This window comes from Pan paniscus, chromosome 5, assembly GCF_029289425.2.
Source record: "Pan paniscus chromosome 5, NHGRI_mPanPan1-v2.0_pri, whole genome shotgun sequence".
In the NCBI taxonomy this organism is placed as follows: Eukaryota; Metazoa; Chordata; class Mammalia; order Primates; family Hominidae; genus Pan; species Pan paniscus.
In genome coordinates this window covers 172,455,601-172,476,932 of record NC_073254.2, presented here as the reverse complement: position 1 = coordinate 172,476,932, position 21,332 = coordinate 172,455,601, and the positions used below count along the sequence as shown (strand labels likewise).

Genomic DNA, 21,332 nt, shown 5'->3' with positions numbered 1-21,332 from the left:
TTTCATTTCGTTATAGGAACTGTTAGCTTGTCAAGAAAACTGTAAGAAAACCTTGACACTTATTGAGAAAGGCAGTCAAAGTGTTCAAAAGTTTGTGACCTTGAGCAACGTGTTAAAGCATTTTGATCAGACGAGGCTACAAAGACAGATTGCAGATGTTCATGTTGCTTTTCAGGTAATTTGCTCTCCCTGCTTTAGAGCTGTGAGCCAGGGAAAATGCAGAGTGAGGACAAGAAACCATCACTCGTGCTTTTGGTCTTGCTAAAACACCTTACCTGCTGGTGTTTGGAAGCCAATCATTGTCCTACTCTTTTACCTAATATTAATTAATATTGAAAAGAGTTAATTATTCCCATGATGATGAAACGTCTTTTTTCCAAGTGCTTTTTAAATGAATAATACCCTCTAACAAAATGATCCTTTCAGTAATGAGAAAGCAGCATCACATTATGATTGTTTTTCACATCAAGAGTATGGTAAAGAAAACTGGAGACTGGAAGAAGCACGTGGAAACCAACAGTCGCTTGATGAAGAAGTTTGAGGAGTCTCGAGCAGAGTTGGAGAAGGTACTACGGATTGCTCAGGAAGGCCTGGAGGAAAAGGGGGATCCGGAGGAGCTCCTGCGGAGACACACTGTGAGTCCACCCTTTAGGGGACACTTGACCTGAATACATGGACAAACAACCTTGGAGGAAAACTTAAAAAAGGCATGCCAATCTGATACAGAAGGGGAGCGGGCAGATGAGTCTGGGAAGCAGAGACTTTTTCGGTATGAGACCCAAAGATATGGTGAGCAAAAAGAACTTCAAGAGAGTTGGTGAGCTGACTTGTCATTGGCCATTCCTAAGTCCCCAGAATAGTAGAGAGTCATAGAATAATTCAAGTTATCCAGATTACTAATTCATTATTTAGCTTACAAATTCTTCTATAACTAAAGATTCTTTTAAACAGATAACTCGAGGTGACTAGCTAAGTCCTTTGTGCTCATTTTATACATTCACCATATCATAGTATAGATACTGTGTCACTTGAAGTCTGGTGGCTGATACACAACTTGTCCCAGTATCTTCATGTTTATCATCTTCATGTTTATCATGAAAAGCCATCTTCATGTTTATCATCTCAATATCAATATTGGGAACATTAGTCATAATGTTCATGAATGGTATATGGAAATAACCAGCACTCTGAGAACGTGTATTTGAGTTATCTTTCCTGACATTTCAGTGGCTATTTGTATAAACCACACTCTCAAATGATATATGCAATGTATTTATGATTCTGCAGACTAGATTTAGGGTTAATGTCTGTGACCACAAAACACAAAACATCTCATTCAGTTTATTCACCTCTACAGTATGGTACTTTTTGTTTTGAATCACCATTTTTACAAAATAATTCTGCATGTCTACTCCTGAGACTGTGTGAGACTTAGTCATATGTAATATGTACATGTGTATTGTCTTTATCTGCTTGACTGCCATAGCAAAATACCATAGACGGGTGGCCAAAGCAACAGAAACTTATGTTCTCACAGTTCTGGAGAAGGGAAATCTGTGATCAGGTGCTAATATAGTAGGGTTCTGGGGAGGGCCCTCTTCCTGGCTTGCAGATGGCTACCTTTTCCCTGTGCCCTCACATGGCAGAGAGAGTGAGCTAGCAAGCTTTCTGGTGTCCCTCCTCATAAGGGCACTAATCCTATCATGAGGACCCCATCCCCCTGACCTCATCTGAACCTAACCACCTTCCAAAGTTCCCATCTCCAAATACCATATGAGTCTGAAGAAGAACACAATTTGGTGCTAGCATGTGTGCCTATGTGTGAACATGTGTGCTTCTGTGTGCACATGTGTGAATGTGACAATGGCTCATGATGAAGCATCAGGCCCTGAAGCACTGTCGTTGGGGAGTGTGGAATTATGAGGCTAAGTCCTGGCTTCTGTTCTGTTCTTCTGACTTCACCAAAGGGGAACCAAAGCTCTATCGCTACAGAATCAAGGTTTTGGCATCTCCCCTTGGAAGATGAGATATTCCTTTTGGAATATTCTACCAAATTTGAAAATCACAAAGAATTTTTCTAAAAAATAAAAAATACTAGTAGAATTTCAGATATGATGGCTTCTGATTCATAACTATAGGTGCACATAGTTCATCCTTAAAAAACAATAGTGGGTGCCTGGAAGTCTCCAAGAGGGCAGCAGCTGGCTGAGAGGCTTGTTTAGAGGCTTAGAGGCTGATTGTGCCTGATGCTGCCTTTTCATCTGTCCAACACTCTTACCCACTTTCCCCTTCCATGTCAGGAGTTTTTCAGTCAGCTGGATCAGAGGGTGCTCAATGCTTTCCTGAAAGCTTGTGATGAACTCACCGACATCCTTCCAGAGCAGGAGCAGCAGGGGCTGCAGGAAGCTGTTCGAAAGCTCCACAAACAATGGAAGGTGAGTCAGGACAGGACGGAGACACCGTGCATCCTCAATGAAGGGAGAAGCTTGAGCGTGTTAAGGTCCAAATGTAAGAGAAATTTAGAAATTCCTGGAAAGTCACTGTAACTATTTCGCTCATTTAAAAAATCAAAAAACTGGACTTAAATAAAACCTGATAATATATGATAGAATTGTGTTATTCCTATTTATTATCAGCATCAATTTTATCCTATTACTCGAGCATTCTTTTTGGTTTCCTGATTTTTTTTTAATCCAGGGTGCAAGAACATTTAACTTATTCTAGCAACATTTCATAAGCTTCTCTCTGCTGAATAAATCTTGCTAGGTATACCTACTGAAATCATAAAACATGTATTTATAGTTTCTGCCCCCCAAAGATTTTATCATCTAGTTGAGATAGCTATGATCAAAAAATATAAATGAAAACATTTTGTAGTCAAGAATTCAATGATGAACAAAGCATACCCCTCTTCCCCCCAAGAGCTTAAGAGTTCAGTAAAGGAGATAATTAGTTGCAAATAATACAAGTATAAATATGATAAATCCAAATGTGCATATATTTATGAAAGCTTTGAAAGAGGGAGGTGGACCCACTTGGAAATTGGAAAACAGCGAATCAGGTAACTAGTTTTGAGCCAGAACTTTACAGAAGAAGCAGAAATGGGAGTAAGCAGGGGGTGACACAACAGTACAGAAGAGAGAAAGCAGGAGAGCATGCAGGGGGACGCGGGGGCCCGCGGGCTTCCGTCTGACTTGTGTGTCATGGGCTGTGGAAGACCCATGGGAGATGAGCTGAGTCTGTCCCATGGAGGCTGACTTCAGACTGCATGTCAGATTCTGGAAGTAGCTGCAGCACAGTGGAGACCCATGGAAGGCTGTCTTCCTTGAGGTAGACAGGAGGAAAACAGCTCTAGCTTTAGGTGAGTGTGTACTACCTTGAGGTGATATTTCACATGCGCTACATGGAGGAGTTTTGGAGTTCAGAAGACTGGCAGCTGAAACTCTCTCCATCAGGTTGTCTCACTTTGTGTATTTTTAAGATCTCAGTAACATAAGCTAAATAATTATCCCTGTGCACAAGAAAAACACAGTTAAAGAAATATCCTTTTTACTTGCTATATTACTAAATTTGAAAATCCAAGTTTTTCATTAAAAAAAGGATTCTTAAAGAAATCCAAGCTTTGTTAGATGTCTTTGAAGCATATCATATTGTAAATGTATTATGGAATAAAGACTATAACTGAAGGTTGTATTTTATTACACACACACACACACACACACCTCTAGGATTTAATCTAGGTGGGACTTTCCATAGGCCCACCTCATTTTTCTCATCAGTCATCTTAGTATTCTCTTTCAAAGGTAATCCTTTAAAATGCCATAGGATAGAAGTTAGTTAAAATTAATTATGGGACGAAAGTTAATGATGAAGCTTATGTTTATCATTTAAAAGAACATGAAATGTTATGTAGTGTTTGAGTGCTTGCTTACTTGTTTCTCAATGTATGATCTAAGGAAAAGAGGATATGGCAGGTGGTCAGCAGCCTGGGCTATGTTTTCTTTTTTTTTTTCTTTTTTTTTTTTTTGAGACGGAGTCTCGCTCTGTCGCCCAGGCTGGAGTGCAGTGGCGCGATCTCGGCTCACTGCAAGCTCCGCCTCCCGGGTTCACGCCATTCTCCTGCCTCAGCCTCCCAAGTAGCTGGGACTACAGGCGCCCGCTACCACGCCCGGCTAATTTTTTGTATTTTTAGTAGAGACGGGGTTTCACCGTGTTAGCCAGGATGGTCTCGATCTCCTGACCTCGTGATCCGCCCGCCTCGGCCTCCCAAAGTGCTGGGATTACAGGCGTGAGCCACCGCGCCCGGCCTTTCTTTTCTTTTTAAAACTTTTTTTCACTAATAAGCTTTCCTCATGTTCTTTCTTTTTGAAGTGGGTATAATATCTGCCCCTCCTACCTCACAAGGTCATTGACAAAATCAAAAGGGACACATACAGGGGAAAGGGTATGATTTAAATCTATGGTAAAATCCTAGCTTTTGTACTTACCCCTGAGACTTAATGATGTAATCTGTAAAATAAGAACATTAATACTGTGCAGCACTGGCCAGACTTAGTGGCTCACACCTATAATCCCAGCACTTTGGGAAGCTGAGGTGGGTGGATCACCTAGGTCAGGAGTTCAAGACCATCCTGACCAACTTGGTGAAACCCTGTCTCAACTAAATGTACAAAAAGTGGCTGGGCGTGGTGGTGCTGCCTGTAGTCCCAGCTACTCAGGAGGCTGAGACAGGAGAATCGCTTGAACCCAGGATGCGGAGGTTGCAGTGAGCCAAGATCGCACCACTGTACTCCACACTGGGCGACAGAGCGAGACTCCATCTCACCAAAAATAAAAATAAAAATAAAAAAAATATGGTGCAGGGCTGCTGTGAAAATTAAATCAAGTAATCACTGAGGAAACACCTAACCCACAGCAGACTGAAAGGATTTGCTGTGGTCCTGGTACTTGGAAAAATACAAAGTAGAGAGACTAGGTGTGGAAAGTAGTGACCCATTCACACTGGCCCTAAAAGGAATATGTTATGGATTTTTTTTTTTTTGCCACTTCAATTGGGAATGTACATAATCAGGAACTTCATCCTAATTTTCTGAATCTTCCTATGGAATGTAGGATCTTCAAGGAGAAGCCCCTTATCATTTGCTTCATCTGAAGATTGATGTGGAGAAGAATAGGTTCTTAGCCTCTGTAGAAGAATGCAGAACTGAGCTGGATCGAGAGACCAAGCTGATGCCCCAGGAAGGCAGTGAAAAGATAATTAAAGAGCACAGGGTACGTCTCCCACACCACAATGTGGATAGCCGTGTCAAGTCACATTGTTCCATAAAGGATATTACTAATATTTTGGTTTGAGTCTGAAAAATAATAGCTTAATTACTCTACCTTGGTAGTCTGCGTGGGAATCTTCCTTTGGTTTTTCTGTGAAAATGTAGAAGTACTGTGTGGCTTCTCACAGGGATTATAAAAACATTTATTACACATTAGGTTTTCTTCAGTGACAAAGGTCCTCATCATCTCTGTGAGAAAAGGTTACAGCTCATTGAGGAACTCTGTGTGAAACTCCCAGTGCGGGACCCAGTAAGGGACACACCTGGAACCTGTCACGTGACTCTCAAAGAGCTCAGAGCTGCCATTGACAGCACCTACAGGAAGCTCATGGAAGACCCAGACAAGTGGAAGGACTACACTAGCAGGTAGCCTCAGAATGGCCTCCAGAGAGGGGTGTAGTTAAACTTAATTCTGTTAGTTCAGAGATCATGACAAAACAAGAAATAACTTATTTCATATTTCTTGCTCATGTTCTCGTACAAAAATCCTTCATTTAATAAAAGGAATGGATTTTAGTCCGAATCAGGGTAAGGCACTTTGTTTCCAAGTGACCCAGATGTTATCTCTTTGAGGCAAAGGTGGCCAATCCCTTTCTCCCCAATATCCTTATGTATTAGTCCTTTCTCACATTGCTAATAAAGACATACCTGAGACTGCGTAATTTATAAAGAAAAGAGGTTTAATTGACTCACAGATCAGCATGGCTGGGGAGGCCTCAGGAAACTTACAATCATGCCAGAAGGGGAAGCAAACATGTCCTTCTTCACATGATGGCAGGAAGGGGAAGTGCAGAGCAAAAGGGGGAAAAGCCCCTTATGAAACCATCAGATCTTGTGAGCACTCACTCACTGTCATGAGAACAGCATCAGGGGGGTAACTGCCCCCATGATTCAATTACCTCCCCCCAGGTCCCTCTCATGACGTGGGGATTATGGAAACTACAATTCAAGACGAGATTTGGGTGGCAACACAGCCAAACTGTATAACCTCATATCCCTAAAGGGTGGCTTCTTCCTCTATAGGTTCGTGTCTCACCCTGGTGGGGACACACGAGGCCAGACCTCAAGTGGTCCCTTCCTTCTTTTCAGGTGTTCATTCCCTAGAACACATCTTTTTCCTTAGCTGAGCTCCCCCATCACCCTTCCCCTAGTAACTGAGCATAGAGGCGGCCACCCCTGCCCTTTAACATGAGCTTCATGTTAAAAGAATAGTTTCCAAAAAAGTTGTTAATCAATTTGGTAGTCATTTAATTGTTAAATTTCCATGAGTGAATTCAAAATAGAAAACATATTCTAATCATTCTGGTATGTTCTCCCTTTAATAAGAAAGTGCTTATGTTATTTCAGATTCTCTGAGTTCTCATCTTGGATATCTACAAATGAGACACAATTAAAGGGGATCAAGGGTGAGGCCATCGATACTGCCAACCACGGAGAGGTTAAACGTGCCGTTGAAGTAAGTTCAGGGTCATTATTTGCTAGAGGAAAATTTCTCATAGTGGAAAAATAATGTTAGAGAATCTAACGGTTCTCTGCTTTTTTCTTTCTGGAAAAAAAAATAAGTTCTTGAAAATTGTCTTTAAAATAAGTCCCCTTATATTACTGTGGAGCATTGTAGAGTTTTTTCCTATTGAATCCTTGGTAGCTTTGAGGGTTAGTCATGCTCCGTGGTGCCACAAATGCATCTTTAGCTAATGGGGAGTCCTGAGTGGAAAATTGCATGCATGGGCGTATAACCCAGTAGAAACTTAAGAATCATCATGGAAAACAAGAACACTGTATGCGTTTATACAATACATTTTCAGCCATGCAAAAGGCAGGTCACAGAAAGATCAGGGAGCTGGGCAAGGTCTCTAGGCATCCTTTCTATGTGACATTAAGCTGGATTGGTTCATTTCAGCCTCTATGAGTGTGGGTACAGCCTGAGAAACCCCACCAGGGCCACAGAGCCTCAGGCTCAAACACAGTTTGCATTCTGTAAATGGCACTCTCTCACTCTTAGACACATAATGTTGTAAAAAGTCTTCATCTTTGAACATTTTTAACCCTTGCACGTCACATAGTTGCCACATAGTTGCTGTTGGGGAGAATATATTTCCTTTCTGTTCCTGTCCTTTGAGTGTTTGTTTGTTTGTTTTTTGAGACAAGGTCTCTGTCACCCAGGTTTGGAGTGCAGTGGCACCTTCATAGCTCACTTCAGCCTCGACCTCCTGGGCTTAAGCAATCCTCCCACCTCAGCCACTTGAGTAGCTGGGACTGTAGTCACATGCCACTATGCCTGGCTAATGTTTGTATTTTTTGTAGAGGTAGGGTTTTGCCATGTTGCTCAGGCTAGTCTCAAACTCCTGGGCTCAAGCGATCCGCCCTACTCGGCCTCCCAAAGTGCTGGGATTACAGGTGTGAGCTATTGCCCTTGGCCCATTTCTTTTTCAATTAAATTATACAATCCCCTCAAATGCTAGTGGTGCTCAATATCATGGTATGCATATGGAAGGATATCTACATTTGCTACTGGTTGCTTGCATCGCACAAAAAAAATTCACATCCTAGAATGAAGAGATCACTGGGGTCTGGAACCAACAGTTTCCTGGCTGGTGTGCATTTGCCCTGGCAAAGCCCTGGAGTGGCCCTGGTTGGGAACCCCTGCTCTTGAGCCACCCCAGAACTGCTGTAGGGAGGACAGGCTGCTCCAATCACCACTCCCTCAGTCAGCAGCCCTTCAAGGTCTGAAGCCCTGGAGTCTTTCTAGCATTTTCTTATCAATAAAGCCTCGCTTCCTAAATTAGAGCTGTGCTCCCATTTATACTTCTTGCTATATGGGGTACTGGCTTCTAAAAGCGAATAAAAATTCAGCAGAAAATGTAAGTTAATGAAGTTAAAATAAATCTTTAGAGCATCCATAACAATATTCAACAAGTAGACTCTTCAATAAAAGAAATCAGCTGGTTGAAAAAAAGAACTTTCATTATTTTTTCACAAAATATCATCTTCTTTCCGGCTTAAAGGAAGTGAGATAACAAAGTGTATGTATGTTATAGTTGCCAATTGTGGCATCTCATATTTTTCTACAGTATTTTTAGAATCATCTTTTTTCCCATCAAGGACATATCTATAAGTATCTAACCAATCTAATTATGAAGCTGATTCAAGAATAGACAACAGTTTTCTTTCAAGCACTTGTGGACTTTTGTTAAAAGTACATACAAAAAGTAAACTAAGCAGGCACTGTATTGCTGAATGATGTCTGGCTCTATTCTGCTCTACCTGCAAACCTTTTTAGGCTGAGTCCTTTATTGCTGGAAAGTTATGATTTCACAATTGCACTGTGTTCATCAAAAGTGTCCTCTCATTTCAGGAGATCAGAAATGGTGTTACCAAAAGGGGTGAGACCCTCAGCTGGCTGAAATCCAGGCTGAAAGTTTTGACAGAAGTTTCTTCTGAGAATGAAGCCCAAAAGCAGGGAGATGAGCTGGCAAAATTATCCAGCTCTTTCAAGGCTCTTGTGACGCTGCTGTCAGAGGTACAGCATTTACTCACACTCTAAACAGACAGTTCTGAGTGAGGCATCTGAAAGGTCCTTTTTCTTCTGGTTGTAGTTTAGCAAGTAATTTTATAAAGAAACCATAGTTGAAACAGAATTGTTGTTATGCTTTTTTTGTATGAAGCTTGTTGGGAAAGATGAAGAGGATGTTTGATGTATGGTCTGTGCCATTACTGGAAATGTTAGTTCAGGTTCATGACCTATATCTGAAATATAAAACTTGTCAAATCCACTGTTTTTACTCTTATAAAAAGCATTGTTATTTTATGGTCAGCTTAAGATAAATCATGGAGGCTAAAAATAAGGCTTAGGGTCAAAGAAATCCAGGATTAGAGTTTAAATGTGATACCCTACCTCCTAGGTAACCTTCAACTTACGTAACATCTAGGTCTTGATTTCCTTAGTTATAACACAGGGTTAAAAATACTCACTCTAAAAAGAAGTATCATGAATTAAATGCAGTAATGTATGTTAAGCACATAGTGTAGTTCCTGAAACACAGTAAATGCTCAATAGCTGGTTCTTAGTAATAATAAAATATTCAGTGTTTAATCAGCAGGCCAGTGAAATTCTCTTCCAAGTGCTTTGATATGCATTTTAATGTTTTTCTATATTCCTTTATAGATTAAAATATACAAACCCATCTACTTCATTTCCAGTAGGGCCACTTCCACCATCAGCAAAAATATTTTTACTGACCAGGTTTTTATATAAATCTAAGTTTGTGCTTTGGAAGATAATGTAAGAACGTAAAGTAGAATAGATATTTACCAGTATTTCTTGAAATCATTTAAGTAGAAACTTGCATGGAAAAATGGCCTAATGGATTACAAGAAAATGACCACAAAGCTCTGTTTCTGAAAATCTGAAATTCTCCATAGAGATTTCTCATCTAACAATTCATCTGTTAACCTTCATGTTTTTAATCCATTTAAATCTGCTTGAGACTCTAGTGCTGAATTTACATAAGCCAAAAATACTCTGAACTGCTTACGATTTTAGTTTTATGTGAGAATTTTAATATATAAATTAGAGTTTCCCTATGAGTTTTTGACAAATTGAAAATAGTTCTATGATTAATCAAATTTTGGAACATAATCTATTTCAATCCTTTGATTATCCGTCTTTCAAAGCAACGGTCAAATTAAGCCAGTTGCCACAACCATACCTTTAGTGAAAATTTGGCAGTTGCCTCTTTTGCTCTTTCCTTCCCTCTTTTGGTGACAGGAAAAGTAAAAACAACATTCTAAAAAGTTAGTGTATATGAAGGTGATCTTTGAGCCAAGATCAAACAAATACTTGTCGTTATTCACAGACAAGCTTGTAATATATTTTGTCTCACCAAAAAAAAAAAAAAAAAAAAAATGGACTGTCTTTAAAGTTAGAAGTCAGTAGTTTCCCTAACATTTACCAAGGCCATTTGCTTTATCTTCCAAGTACTGTCATGATTTTGCCCCAGGACTTGTAGTAAGAATCTCTCTCTAATGAATGTTCATACAGACATTAATTTTTTACACACTCATCTGCCTTAAACTTCTGCATAATTCATATTAATACCCTTTTCCACTACTTGATCACTTACTTAGTGAAAGCAGAAAGAGAGGAAAGGAGAAAAACACATTTTGTTTACAGATGGATTTTATGAAGAGATGGATGTGGCACATTCAGCCCCTTTCTTTGATAATAATTCATTTAGTATTTAAATTAATGTTGAACACAATGTGTTTGCAATTGTCCAGTGTAAGAAAAAAAAAGACTGTGGGTGGATGCACAAGATACAGTGAAGAGTCATTATTTCAACAGATTTGCTCTGATTTATATTGAAATTGGGAGTTTGTGGTTTTCATAAGGTCTCATTGCTGCTTGTTTGGAGAACAGATTGCTCTCCTTGGAAAAACTTAGATCAGAAGAGAGTCAAAGAAAAAAGATAGGATAAAAGAAGAAGAAACTGGAAGGCTTCTGTGGAAAACAAATGACAACATGTAAAAATGAGGATCTTAGTGAAGATAAAAGATAGGCTTCGAAAACAAAGGATGTTGGTAAAACTGAAATAGAGGAAGCAGAAATTAGACAAGAAAATTCAAAATTTAGGGAAATGATAAGGAAGAGAATCCATTAGATGACTACAAAATTGTAAATTATATTTATTTTTATGTAGGAATATTGGAAGTACATTTATAACAAATACTCTTTTATTCTCTTTTTCAACTCTGCAAATGTTTTCCTATTTGTTTTAAATAATACGGACTCACTTTCTTGTAAGGCACTTTTATAATTAGGTTTTAGTCATGCAATTATAATTAAAGAGACCTAAAAGGCAATATACATATATAATATATGCAGTTTTGTCATCCTTCCTTGATTACCAGGTTGAATGGGTTTTTAATATGCCACAGAGCACCATATTGAATAAAGCCTGCAAGCCCCATAAATGATTATGAAATTTAATGATAATGGAATAAGCCTGAGTAATATGAGAAAGAATAAAAGTTAAAGATCTGTGTTTATATGTCAAGTGGTTGAGGCAGACTTTGTGCACAGTCCTAAAATATGTAAGATTACATGATCTTCAACAGGGGGGTTTTGATCGAAGAGTACAAACATTAAGTTCTAAGATGAAAAAGTTCTGGTGGTGACTGCAGTTAATATTACCTATTGTATACTTGAAACTTGCTACGAGAGTGGACCTTAAGTGTTCTCACAAAAAAACAAAAGGAGAAATATGTGAGATGATAGGCTAATTAGCCTGATGTGGAGAATCACTTCACAGTCACGTAGTACACCTTAAATATATACAATGTTTATTTGTCAATCATACCTTACCAAAAAAATTATACAAACTTCAACAAGTAGCATATGATTTACATGTTTTTTTTTCATGAAAATATAGGTTGAAAAGATGCTAAGCAATTTTGGGGACTGTGTCCAGTACAAAGAAATAGTCAAAAATTCTCTCGAAGAATTAATATCTGGCTCTAAAGAAGTCCAGGAACAAGCTGAGAAGATCTTGGATACTGAAAATCTGTTTGAAGCACAGCAGTTACTTCTTCATCACCAGGTAAAAATACCTCTTTCTTCCAACAAGATTATGTAAAGTTGATTTGCTACTGAAAGCACCGGAGAGATAAAGAATACAACCACTGGCTTGAGGGAGTGGGTGAGGGGGCGTGGGAAGGAAGAGTTGAATGGCTAAAAGAATTTGGCGCTTCTGGGTTTTGCTTTCTCTGTTAAATATTAAACATTTCAGGATATTCTGCAACATAAATTTCCAGACCGAGTGACTCGATGACATCAAAAAGTTCAAGGAATACTGTGGAGAGAAAATTGATTTAGCTATGAAAAACTGCACAAAACTTGCTAGATTCTCCTTTTCAAAACAGATGGAAAGGCATAGATGGACCAATTGCTTCCTATTTGAGATCACTGTTCTTTTGTCATTATATTAAAATCTTTCTCTTCAACTTACAATGTTGAACACACTTTAGTTTGAGAAATGATGACTTACTTGAAGTACTAGACCTTCCTGGAGTGCACACTCTTATAAAGATTAGAACTAGAAATAAAGAAATTCTGGTATATATCCTGATAAGAAACTATTTTAATCAACTTAATTTCTGATAGTCTGGTAGTGCACATTACAAATGTTTGCATAAAAGGAATATATACCTTGTTAAACGCAATATAAATGGAAATTTGATTCAAATAAAATATTTTAATGAAAAATTCTAGCTAACCTGATACACAGTAGCAAAATGGTAGCTAATTTATATAATATGTTCGTGTGTGTATTATATACATATATATTCTGTAATATATAAAAATGGAAGTCGCATTAAAAGTACGTTTAAAATCCCAGCCTTCAGGATTTCTAGATTTACTTAATAATTATAAAAAGGCTGAGTATAGGCCGGGCATGGTGGCTCACGCCTGTAATCCCAGCACTTTGGGAGGCCGAGGCAGGCGCATCACGAGGTCAGCAGATCGAGACCATCCTGGCTAACATGGTGAAACCCCGTCTCTACTAAATATACAAAAAATTAGCCGGGCATGGTGGTGGGTGCCTGTGGTCCCAGCTACTCAGGAGGCTGAGGCAGGAGAATGGCATGAACCCGGGAGATGGAGCTTGCAATGAGCCGAGATTGCCCCACTGCACTCCAGCCTGGGCAACAGAGCAAGACTCTGCCTAAAAAAAAAAAAAAAAAAAAGGCTGAGTATAAAAAATTAATATTTGGTGTTACATTGTTCTCAATCATTGTGAAATGGTTTTTTGGGTTTCCATTTACTTTAGGTCCAATAAATTTAAGATTATAGATATTTATGTTAATTTTTTAAATGCTTAGGCCAGGTACTTTTTATATGGGTGCATTTACTTTGTGAAAATTTATAAGCTGCATATCTGAGATTTATGTACTATTCTATTTGAAGATTATACTTCAATAAAAAGTTTACTTTAAGACAATTTCCCCCCACAAAATCTCAGCAAATTAACCATTCCGAATATACTCAGGAAATAAATATTTATTTATTTATTTTTGGAGACAGTGTCTCACTCTGCCACACAGGCTGGAGTGTAGTGGCACAATCATAGTTCACTGCAGCCTCGAACTCCTGGGTTCAAGTGACCCTCCCACCTCAGCCTTCCGAGTAGCTGGGACCACAGGCATGTACCACCACACTTGGCTAATTTTTTAATATTTTTGTAGAAACAGGGTCTTGCTATGTTGCTCAGACTGTTCCAAGCTTTTGGCCCCAAACAGTCCTCCAGCTTTGGCCTCCCAAAATGCTAGGATTACAGGTGTGAGCCACTGCACCGCCCCTGGCCATACATCTCTTAATATTTGCATTTTAATAAAATAAATAATTTTTAAAAATTGGAGTTGGGACTTTGTGTTTTTAAGCAGAAAATAATTATTTAAGAAGAATCATGTCAGATGAATTGTTTTGCCAGACTCTTCCTAGAGTATTGCACAAAATGCTAAATGTTCTCCAAATTTGCACACACAACACGAAAGCCAAATTATTTATGTTGTTTACCATTAAAAACATACAATATTTATAAATAATGTTCATCTTTGACTAATATAGCAACCGACTACCATTTCAACTGTTAATCTTAGCTTTAAAATACATTTCGGGCCCACCTTTCTGTACTTCTGTTAAGCGTGGGTGTTGATGTCCTTACTTAGCTGTTTAGAGAGCACAATTTATATCCATCTGTTGAATAAATGCTTCTAGCAAAAGACAAAGCGGATCTCAGCAAAGAAGAGAGATGTGCAGCAGCAGATCGCGCAGGCGCAGCAGGGAGACGTAGGGCTGCCTGACCGAGGCCACGAGGAGCTGCGGAAGCTGGAGAGCACACTGGATGGCCTGGAGCGCAGCCGGGAGAGGCAGGAACGCCGCATCCAGGTAGGAGCCGGAAGTTAGGGGCCATTTAAACAGAGTGGGCAGTGTTCACTTCCGGTTGTGCCTCATAACACCAAGGCGAACCTTTGTTACCGCCTCTGATGTTTCAGCCCTGTGTTAAATTCTGTACATGAACCATCTTTTAATCATCACATCAGCCTTAGAGATGGATATTGGAAGTTGCACATTTTGCAAGTGTGGATGCTTAAGAAGAAAGAGTTTGAGGACTAGGTGCTGTATCACACAGCACTGATCAATAATAAAGCCAGGATTTCATCCACACTTTTCTGAATCCAGAAATTTGATCATACCATTTCACTTTTCCAGGAAGCCATGCAGCCACACATTTATGCCACCTTTATGCTTTATTGGGATGTTGACACATTACCTTTAAAAATGTTTCTGAGTTTTTGCCAACTGCTTAATGCTCTCTCTTCATCTCCTTGTCCCTCTCCCTACCTTCTTCTGTGCTTCCTTTCTTGTTTGAGACAGATTGAGAGGCCTTTTTTATTTTTTGGTCACTTATCTACATTTTAAGTAATATCTTTACATTTCTAAGACTTTACAAATTATAAAAAACTCAGAAATCATCTGAGTCCATGTGTCCTCTCTTTTTGTAGATGAAAACATTAACATAGAGAAAAGAAATTCTTACAGAAGATACTAGAATCATCTCTATTCATTGTGACTGTGTGAAATTTGAAATGAGAATTCGCTGAAAGTTGACAGTTTTGCAAACGAATGAAAATGTGATAGTATTGTGTGACATTTGTAACCCAATTGTTGTTTATTTTTTCAAATTTAGGTCACATTAAGAAAATGGGAGCGATTTGAAACAAACAAAGAAACAGTAGTAAGATACCTTTTTCAAACAGGTTCCAGTCATGAACGCTTCTTGAGTTTTAGCAGTTTGGAAAGTTTATCTTCAGAACTGGAACAAACAAAGGTATATTATGGCTCCTTGGTACCCAATATTCAGAAAAAACAAAGCAAAACAAACAAAATGATTTCTCCTCCATTATTACTATTAATTGTTATTGTTAATTTAATCGATACTTACTATTTATTGATGACCCATTCTTTCAACATATTGGAGAATGAAAACATAAGTAGGATTAAACATCAAGAAGTAAAACAAAGATTTTTATCAAATTGGAAAATGGTTAGTTCCCTAATAGATGTGTATAGAGTTTTTAAAATCTGGAGGCAGGCCGGGCGCTGTGACTCAACTCCTGTAATCCCAGCATTTTGGGAGACTGAGGAGGGCAGATCATGAGGTCAAGAGATTGAGACCATCCTGACCAACATGGTGAAACCCCATCTCTACTAAAAATACAAAAATTAGCTGGCCATGGTGACACACACCTGTAGTCCCAGCTACTCGGGAGGCTGAGGCAGGAGAATTGCTTGAACCCGGGAGGCAGAGGTTGCAGTGAGCCGAGATGGCACCACTGCACTCCAGCCTGGCAACAGAGTGAGACTCCATCTCGAAAAAAAAAAAAAATCTGGAGGCAATAATATTTTTTAACTGGACCTTAAAGGTCAGTAAAACTTAGTAGAGTTTGGAGCAAAATACAGACATTCTTTGGAAGGTGGAATGGCATAGAGCATACAAGTGTTCTGAATAGGAATTCTGTGTTGTAAAATAGAACAATGGGAAATGAATTTGTAAAGGAAATTTGGCCCATATTTCAGAGTCTTGAAGACCTAAAGCATTACTTTCTAGGCAACATGGAGCCAGACTTGTTGAAGGCTTAAAAGGAAAAGCCACACGATCAGAGTTGGGCTTTGGATGAATTTTTAGGCAGGTGTAGGAAAGTGACTGAAAGTGTGAAAGACTGGGGTCATGGGATCCATTTAAGTTATTGCATATGGGCATATGGGAGTTAATATGGGCATAAATGAGGGCGGTGGGGTGGCAGGTGTTACACAGAAACAGATACGAAAGATGTGGAGTTCACAGGAAGATAGGGAAACTAACCAGACAGAGTGAGTGACAAAAATGTTGATACCCGAGGTTTTGAGTCTGACGGAGACAATGGAAGTGAGATGGGGAATGTGAACGAGAAGCTGTTCATGGGAAAAGATGACCAACTTCATTTTGGAGGTAGCGATTTTGAGACTCCAATGGGGCATCAAACAGACCGTATTTAGTAGGTGTACTTGGTGAACCCAACCCTACAAGCTCAAACACCTTGGACACTCTAAGCAGACCAACCAATTTGTACCAAGCATTGAAGTTCCTGTGGTGCCTCTTTGGGGTTTATAGAAAGACTGAATTAGTAGAGAAATGAGCTAACCGGTGTCTTAGAAAGAAGAGCCTTGTGTCCACCCTTCCCTAGCCTTTAGCAAGAAAACCTTTGTGTTTCTGTTTTCTTACCTGCAAAAGGCTTCACTCTCTCCCATATTGCTAATTTTTTGTTTCTCCTAAAAACTCAGAGGACTATGAAGTTTTCTAAGACCACAGACTCTTTCAAGTCTATACAATATTCATCAGCCATTTAAATAGAACATTATTTTAATTTTTAATTTAAATTATTTGGCCGGGTACGATGGCTCATGCCTGTAATCCTAAAACTTTGGGAGGCTGAGATGGGAGGATTGCTTGAGGCCAGGAGTTGAGACCAGCCTGGTCAATATAGCAATACCCCATCTCTATTTTAAAAAATAAATAAATTATTTTGTGTATTAAAAACATATCAGGTGCCTTTTATAAATACAAAGATATTTATTGGGTTTATTTCCTAAATGTTTCTGACCACGTTCCATCCAGAGTTTCTGACCCCCTATGATTCCATTTGCACTAATCCCTTTGGATCAGTTTAAGTACCTGTAGATTGAAACAAATGGAATCTTTTGAGTCTTGTTATTCAAATTCTCCTTTGTCCATGGTCTTCTATACTTTGGGATTGATATAATAATATGAGGTAACATTTATCAAACACATATAATATGCCGAATTAATTATTTGATGTTTATCATTGCCTTTAATCCTCAAAACAGTCCTAAGAAATAGGTATCATTATCAATCATGTTATATGAAGAAGGACACATAAGGCACAAAGCTGGTGATGAACTCACTCAAGATCTGCGGATCACTAAATGGTGAGGTTGGGATTTCAATCCAAAAGGTCCTTTTCCAGAGCCCACATCTTTAGTCACTACGTTATTTTTTCATTCAAAAAACAGAACCATTTTACTAATTGCCTATGCTCACTGCCAATCTAGAATCATTGTTCTCCTGTAGTTCTTTGCTCACTTTGCTTTGTTATTACAAACCTTTATTCAAGTTGATAGCCCTTGAGTAGTTGTGCTAAGGAATGGTTATGCTAAGGGACTTGAGTGTCCTCTGTGTACTGGTGTGTGTGATAGAGGGTTCATAGCAATATCATGTTTAATCTTGAAAATAAGGTATGGCTTTAGTGATGAAGAAAGGAAAATTCAGAGAGATGTGGCCAAAGGTCACTCAGCTAGTGAAGGTCAGAGCCTAGGTTTCATCCCAGATCAATCTAATGTGAGTCAATTTTTACCTGATGCATCCTGCTGCCTGCCACTCATATGTTTTCTAAGAAGTTAGAGATAAGGCCTTACAATGTTATTCTGTTTTTGTTTAATTTTGTTTTTTTATCTCCATCATTCTGCTCTTTCGATTTCTCTGCATTATGCTTTTTCCATACATAGCTCACATAAAAAGCTCTAAAATTGAATGTATATAAGCATTTTCAAACATTACTTTTTCCATGTTTTTCCTGGGTTCTGAGAAACACTAGCAGAAAAAAATAAAACACTTTATTTTTCACTTCTGATTATATTCATGGGATTCTAAGAGATCATGTGGTGATTTGTAATCTCCACAATTGAATCTACAATGACTGTCAGATATAGTAACAGTGGGTGCTTTTATCCAAAGAATTTAATGTTGTGACATTAGCAACTACCATATTTTAGTGTACTATAAATCTCTATGCCATAAGGAAGCTGTACTTATTCATTTTTATTCTCTTAAATTGCAATGTAGTTCTCTGAAGTAACATTGACTTTTTTCTTCTTCTTTTTTGAGACAGAGTCTCACTCTGTCACCTAGGCTGGAGTGCAGTGGCACAATCTCGGCCAACACTGATATTTGTTGGCCAAACTCGTGATATTTCTATGAGAACATTAAGTCTTTTAAACGTGAAGATATAATAGTATTATTTAGTAACTCTATCTTATATGGTACTATGTTCTAGGAGATGCTCTTACTGAAAAGCTGACTTTGGAAAAATACTTATATTTCTACATTATTCATTTAGGAGAAGGGAGCTGATCAAAATTTAAACCTCCTGTGAGATTCTCTTACATGAGAAGAAGTGAGATACCAAGTACATTTTCTTCACTTAGGTTATTACTGGGTTTACCTTTTCTAATTCAGCATTCAATATAATTACTTGACAAAATTCAGGTAACATCTAATATTTACCAGCCACATACATACTAAATCAACTTTTCAATTAAAATAGTTGAAAATAAGTATTTTCAACTATTTTAAAATATTGAAAATAAGTATTTTCAATATTTTAAAATAATTGAAAATAAGTATTTTCAACTATTTTAAAATATTGAAAATAAGTATTTTCAACTATTTTAAAATGTTGAAAATAAGTATTTTCAATATTTTAAAATAGTTGAAAATAAGTATATTGGCTTAATAAATCATTTTGTCCTCAAGTTTGTATGAGAGACATAAAAAACAATAATCAGTATCTCCCAGAGTGTTAGGCACTTTAAAAGTAAGATTGCTAATAGAATGCTAACAGTAACCTTCTAAGAAAAGCATTATCATTGGCATTTTACATGAAAGAGCCTGAAAATAATTCACCAAAGTCAAACAACTAGTGATCCTGGATTCTAGCCCAGGCTTGACTGGTTCAAAACTTAAATTCTCTTTCCATCATGTGATACATGTGTATGTAATAAACAAGATTTAACAGCACTAAGATTAGATTATAGCTCTTTTCAGAGAACTAGTTAACAAAATGGCTTGATTACTTCTCTCTCTCTCTTTTTTTTTTGAGACAAATTCTTGCTCTGTTGCCTGGGCTGGAATGTAGTGGCACCATTATGCCTGCTCACTGCAGCCTCTATCTCCTCTCACCTCAGCCTCCTGAGTAGCCAGGACTACAGGCATGCACCATCATGCCTGGTCACTTTTTTTGTTTCCCTGGAGTTAGAGGTCTTGCCATTTTGCCAAGGCTAGTCTCAAACTCCTGGCCTCAAGTGATCCTCCTGCCTCAGCCTCCCAAAATGCTGGAGTTAAAGGCATGAGCCATCATGCCTGGCCAAAGATCACTGATAGTCTCTTTTGACTAAGATATTACATTAAAGAAATAAATGTTTCTATTCATTGGCCTAGAAATCTATTATGTCTATGATCAATCACTATTGATTTCGTGAACTGGCCTGTAATAAGTAAACATATTTGTGAATAAATTAATTATTATAATGGATCTAAGAATTCTAAACAATGAGACAAAACCAGGAATCAAAGGAGAAACAATTTTTGTGAGTATTATTGGAAAACTATGAAGGTAAATAGCTGGTTGTGTATAGAAAATTAAAAAGTTAGCCAGGCATGGTGGCACCTGCCTGTGATCCTAGCATTTTGGGAGGTCAAGACTGGAGGATCACTTGAGCCCAGGAGTTCAAGATCAGCCTGGGCAACATAGTGAGACCTCATCTCTACAAAAATCAGAAAATTAGCCAGGTGTGGCAGTGCCTGCCTGTGGTCCCAGCTACTCAGGAGGTTGAGGTAGGAAAATCATATAAGCCCAGGAGTTGGAAGCTGCAGTGAGCCATGATTGCACCACTGCATTCCAGCATGGGCAAAAGAGCAAGACCCTATCTCAAAAAAAATGAAATAAAATAAAAAACTGTTAGCAAAGTGTCTATTTTGGCCATATGGAAATAAGTCAGATTTATTGTTAAGAACAATGTAAGATCCATACATGTATGACTCTATGTCTTCATTCACCCATCTGTTCTGTATGCAATATGTGCACTTTATTTGAGGGCAGAGATAAATAATATAAAGTGCCTACCTAATGATCATAATATTTTTTCTAGGAGTTTTCTAAACGGACAGAAAGTATTGCAGTCCAGGCTGAGAACCTTGTAAAGGAAGCTTCAGAGATACCGCTTGGGCCCCAAAATAAGCAGCTGCTTCAACAGCAGGCCAAGTCAATCAAAGAACAAGTCAAAAAATTAGAAGACACGCTTGAAGAAGAGTATGTGATTGACAAGTCCTAAACTTTCTTCTCTGAGATAAAGTTTCATACAATCTTTCCTGTACCTTGTATTCAAAACACTCTTTTAAAATCTCAAAGTGTCTGTGTATTTCAGCATGTTTTGAGGAAACAACTCACAGTTCAAAAGAAAGTATCGCTAATACAGAAACCAATATCTATAACAGAGCCCAAAAAATATAAAGGATGTGGGTTTTGCATCTTAAACTGATCATGTTCATGAGAACGCCATATCTATTCTATTCTGTGGCCTTTGTACATTGTAGAGGGAATCTTGAAAAAGAACTAATATTTAAAATAATTTTTTTACTATATTATTCTGCTGTCACCATTTAGAGCGAAAAGGAGATATTTTGTTAGTGTAGATTCCAGGCCTAAATACACATCACATAGACCATATATCTCCAACCTGAAGAAGCTCCTGGAGCTTGTTTACAGTGCCTCGGTATTCAAGTTATCCTGACTAATATGCTTTTTCCGGAAATTAACTTTAAAATATTTTATTTTAAAACTTTTAATGTTTGTTTATCTGAAAAAAAAATAACTGCTTGGCCTATTGATATCCTGTTATATACCCAATATATACAAAAAAGTTTGGAGGGGAAAAACATATGAGGATACAGCCAATATTATTCAAAACAATATGGCTAAACATTTCTATTTTTAACATAATTTAGTGGCAAATCAATGATACATAAGAGCATATTATTATTAAGGGACAGGCCATCATTTCTAAGGTGGGTTTTAAAATGTAAAATGTGTTTTTAATACTATTAACAG

General features: G+C 38.1%; 1 protein-coding gene across 19 annotated transcripts in view; it reads left to right on the top strand.

Annotated features, from left to right (window-relative positions):
• Positions 1–21,332, top strand: part of SYNE1 (spectrin repeat containing nuclear envelope protein 1) — a 519,329-nt gene that overhangs the window by 185,175 nt on the left and 312,822 nt on the right. For all 19 annotated transcript variants that reach the window (XM_055114235.2, XM_055114240.2, XM_034963099.3 and 16 more), the window contains 11 exons: positions 17–175; positions 471–635; positions 2,301–2,435; positions 5,113–5,271; positions 5,485–5,693; positions 6,675–6,783; positions 8,683–8,847; positions 11,759–11,926; positions 14,104–14,274; positions 15,077–15,217; positions 20,374–20,534. In XM_055114235.2, coding sequence (XP_054970210.2) covers positions 17–175; positions 471–635; positions 2,301–2,435; positions 5,113–5,271; positions 5,485–5,693; positions 6,675–6,783; positions 8,683–8,847; positions 11,759–11,926; positions 14,104–14,274; positions 15,077–15,217; positions 20,374–20,534 — 1,742 coding nt within the window. The remainder of the gene's footprint in view (positions 1–16; positions 176–470; positions 636–2,300; positions 2,436–5,112; positions 5,272–5,484; positions 5,694–6,674; positions 6,784–8,682; positions 8,848–11,758; positions 11,927–14,103; positions 14,275–15,076; positions 15,218–20,373; positions 20,535–21,332) is intronic.